This window comes from Carlito syrichta, unplaced genomic scaffold (genome assembly GCF_000164805.1).
Source record: "Carlito syrichta isolate Samal-C Ts95f unplaced genomic scaffold, Tarsius_syrichta-2.0.1 Scaffold303604, whole genome shotgun sequence".
NCBI classification, from domain to species: Eukaryota; Metazoa; Chordata; class Mammalia; order Primates; family Tarsiidae; genus Carlito; species Carlito syrichta.
In genome coordinates, this window is record NW_007247700.1 from 1,103,188 (window position 1) to 1,106,075 (window position 2,888).

Genomic DNA, 2,888 nt, shown 5'->3' on the forward strand with positions numbered 1-2,888 from the left:
GACAGGCTTGAGTTGAGTAGGTAGTAATGGAAGGGAGAAAGAAGGAGTTGGGGGGGCAGGTGGCTAGACCTAGATCTGTCTAGGCTGGAGGGGAGATCTACAGGGGAGCCCTGACTCCACCCCTCTCTAGTCTCCACTGCAGCCAGAATGTGTGTCTATCACAGTACCCATCATCTGTGGTTGGACTCTGTGTCCATCTCCTCCAGGAGAGCAGGAATCACGTCTCACTCCCCCTGGGTAGCCTCCATGTTGAACAGGACTTACACAGGTACATAGAGGCATTCATTACACATTTCATGATGAATGTGAAAAATTCACATTGAATGTGAAAAAAATGCACATGAATGTGAAATATATATATATTTTTCCACTGAAGCTGAACACAATCTTTCACAAACTAGCTGGCACACTGATGCCAAAGGGTTCCTACACTTATCTAGTGGGGGAAGCCTGGACTACAAGGGACCTGCCCTACAAAAAACAATTCTGGTTTATTTTGGGTCCCCCTTCATTGGCTTCTTCCCATCTCTCAGAAGCCGAAAGTGTGCTGGTGATGGCAGGAAGGGGTCCAACAGTGAAAGAGGTGAAGATAATGTCTGAGAGACATGGCCATGATTTGCAGCCCTGGAGCTCTTCACTTAATTATCAAACATCCACTCTGCATCACTGCCCAGACTGGCTTGGCTCCAGTATTCCCTGGCCCGAGGCTGTGGGGCAGCAGAGTGGGCTGGAGGTTCCGATGGGCTGAATAGCACCCGAGGCTGGCAAGAGGTACCCAGCCCTGGGGAGGTAGAGATGGTAGCTCTCTGTGAGCAAGACATCTAGGCTGTCTCTGCCCTCGGAGGGACAAGGATGACACACATGCGGCAGGTGGGCTAGACCGAGACCTAGACTGTGTTGCTGCTCTGGTCATCATCCTGTTTTCTAGAAGTGTGATCTTGGGCCTCTCTGAACCTTGGCCACCTCATCCAAAGAACTGCGATAGCCTCCCTGCCTTCCTGTATCACAGGGCTACTGTGAGGCTGGAATAAGTTGATGCACTGGAGAGCTTTGAAAAGTGCTATGCAATGTAAACTGGTTCTTGTAAGTCATTTATTCAAGGACACAGTACAGAGCTACCCCTCTCTCCCACCTTCAATGGGGTCCCAGCCAGCTCTTCAGTCAGGACCTGCCTGCAGTGGTGGGTTACTTCAGTGTCTTGAGCCAACGGGAGCTGGAGGGTTAATGCTTTAGTTCACAGTCCCTTCATCTCTGGTCCCATCTACCACAAGGGGCAGAGGAGTGGGGACCTGGCAGAAGGGACTGAGGATCCTTATTTGGTTCGCTGGTAGAACTGGAAGACTGCTTTCTCCTGCTCATAGGTCTCAATGGAGCCGGGTCGAAGGCGCCGGATTTCAGCGATGGCATCTCCTGCGGCCAAGCCCCGCTCCTTAACCAGATAACAGGCCAGCATGGTGCCAGTGCGGCCAAATCCCAGGGCACAGTGCACTCCCACAGCCTGTGGAGAGGAAGCCTGATGGGGTGGGGCCTGAGGCATTCCTTAACCCTCTCCTTGCCCCCATTTGGGTGGGTCTGCTTTTCCACGCAGTTGCTGCTTCTAGGACAGGCCGGGTGCTCTGTATCAAAGTCAGGGAGGGCCATCCCTGCGACTGGGTCAAGGAGGCCTCTGAAGTTGCTGGTGCTGGTCTCCCCGACTGCCTCCCACGATCCTCTGTCTGTGCTGTCCAATACAGGAAGCCACCAGCCATGCGTGGGTAGTGTGCACTTGGAATGTGGCTGGTCCAAAGTGAGATGTGGCATGAGATACACACCAGAATTTGAAGATGTAGTACAAAAAGAATAAAACTACCTCATTAATAATTTATTTTAAATTGATTATATGTTGAAATGACGTTTTTGACTTACAGGGTTACCATTACCAAAATTAATTTCACTTGATTCTTTTTGCCGTTTAAAAAATGTGGTTGCTTGAAAATTTAAAATGACATATGTGGCTCCATTCTACCTGGACAGCTTTTACTCTAGAAAATCGTAAACAGCCTCCATTAGACATCAGCCCCCATGTCTCCCAGGTCTGTCTACCCCTGTCTCCACAACTCAAAATATCAGCTGGTTCTTTGCTGCCTCTCCTTACACCTTACGTATCTTCACAGTCCATGTGGCCCCCCAATTCTCCCTGCTCCCTTGCTCTTTTTCTTTCTTTCTTTTCTTTTTGAGTCTCGCTCTGTCGCCCAGGCAGGAGTACAGTGGCACCATCACGGCTCGCTGCAGCTTTGACTCCTTGGCCTCAAGTGATCCTTCCGCTTCCCAAGTAGCTGGGACTACAGGCGCACGCACCGTGCTGGGCTAAATTTGTTTACATTTTTTGGAAGAGACGGGGTCTCGCTCTGTTGCCTAGGCTGATCTCGAATTTCTGGGCTCAAGCAACCCCCCTGCCTCCGCCTCCCCAAATGTTGGGACTACAGGCGTGGACCACCACACCTGCAGCCCCGCCCCCTCACTTTCTGTCCAGGCTGCACCCGTAGTCTCCGGGCCCTACAGTCTTCTCCCTTCGCTCTCCCGAGCCCAGCTAAATTATTCCTGGCTCGAAGTCCCGGTTCCGCCCGAGTCCCCCGCTGACCTCTTCCAGGTCCCGCCCGCCCCGCGCGGACTCCGCCCTCTGACCTCTCCCCGGGCGTTGGCCTCGTCCACGATCTGCACGAAGCGGTCGATCTGGTCGGGGGCCGGCGGGCAGAAGTCTGGGATGCGCAGCCGGTGCAGGGTGAGGCCGGGGCAGCTGTCGCTGTGAGGGGGCCCGCGCTCCGTCAGGGACACCAGGTGCCGCACGCCCAGGTCCCACAGGAACTGGTAGTGGGCGGGGAGCCGAGGCAGCGCCAGCCCCGCCAGCC

General features: G+C 53.7%; 1 protein-coding gene across 1 annotated transcript in view; it reads right to left on the bottom strand.

The window, feature by feature from the left end:
• Positions 1–1,074: 1,074 nt before the first annotated feature.
• The window catches only part of DUSP23 (dual specificity phosphatase 23), a 6,715-nt gene continuing 4,901 nt past the window's right edge, over positions 1,075–2,888 (bottom strand). Inside the window, exons 2-3 of the mRNA XM_008058744.2 lie at positions 2,665–2,888; positions 1,075–1,498 (exon numbers count right to left, since the gene is read on the bottom strand). Of these exons, the coding sequence (XP_008056935.2) occupies positions 1,313–1,498; positions 2,665–2,888 (410 nt within the window). The 3' untranslated portion in view covers positions 1,075–1,312. The remainder of the gene's footprint in view (positions 1,499–2,664) is intronic.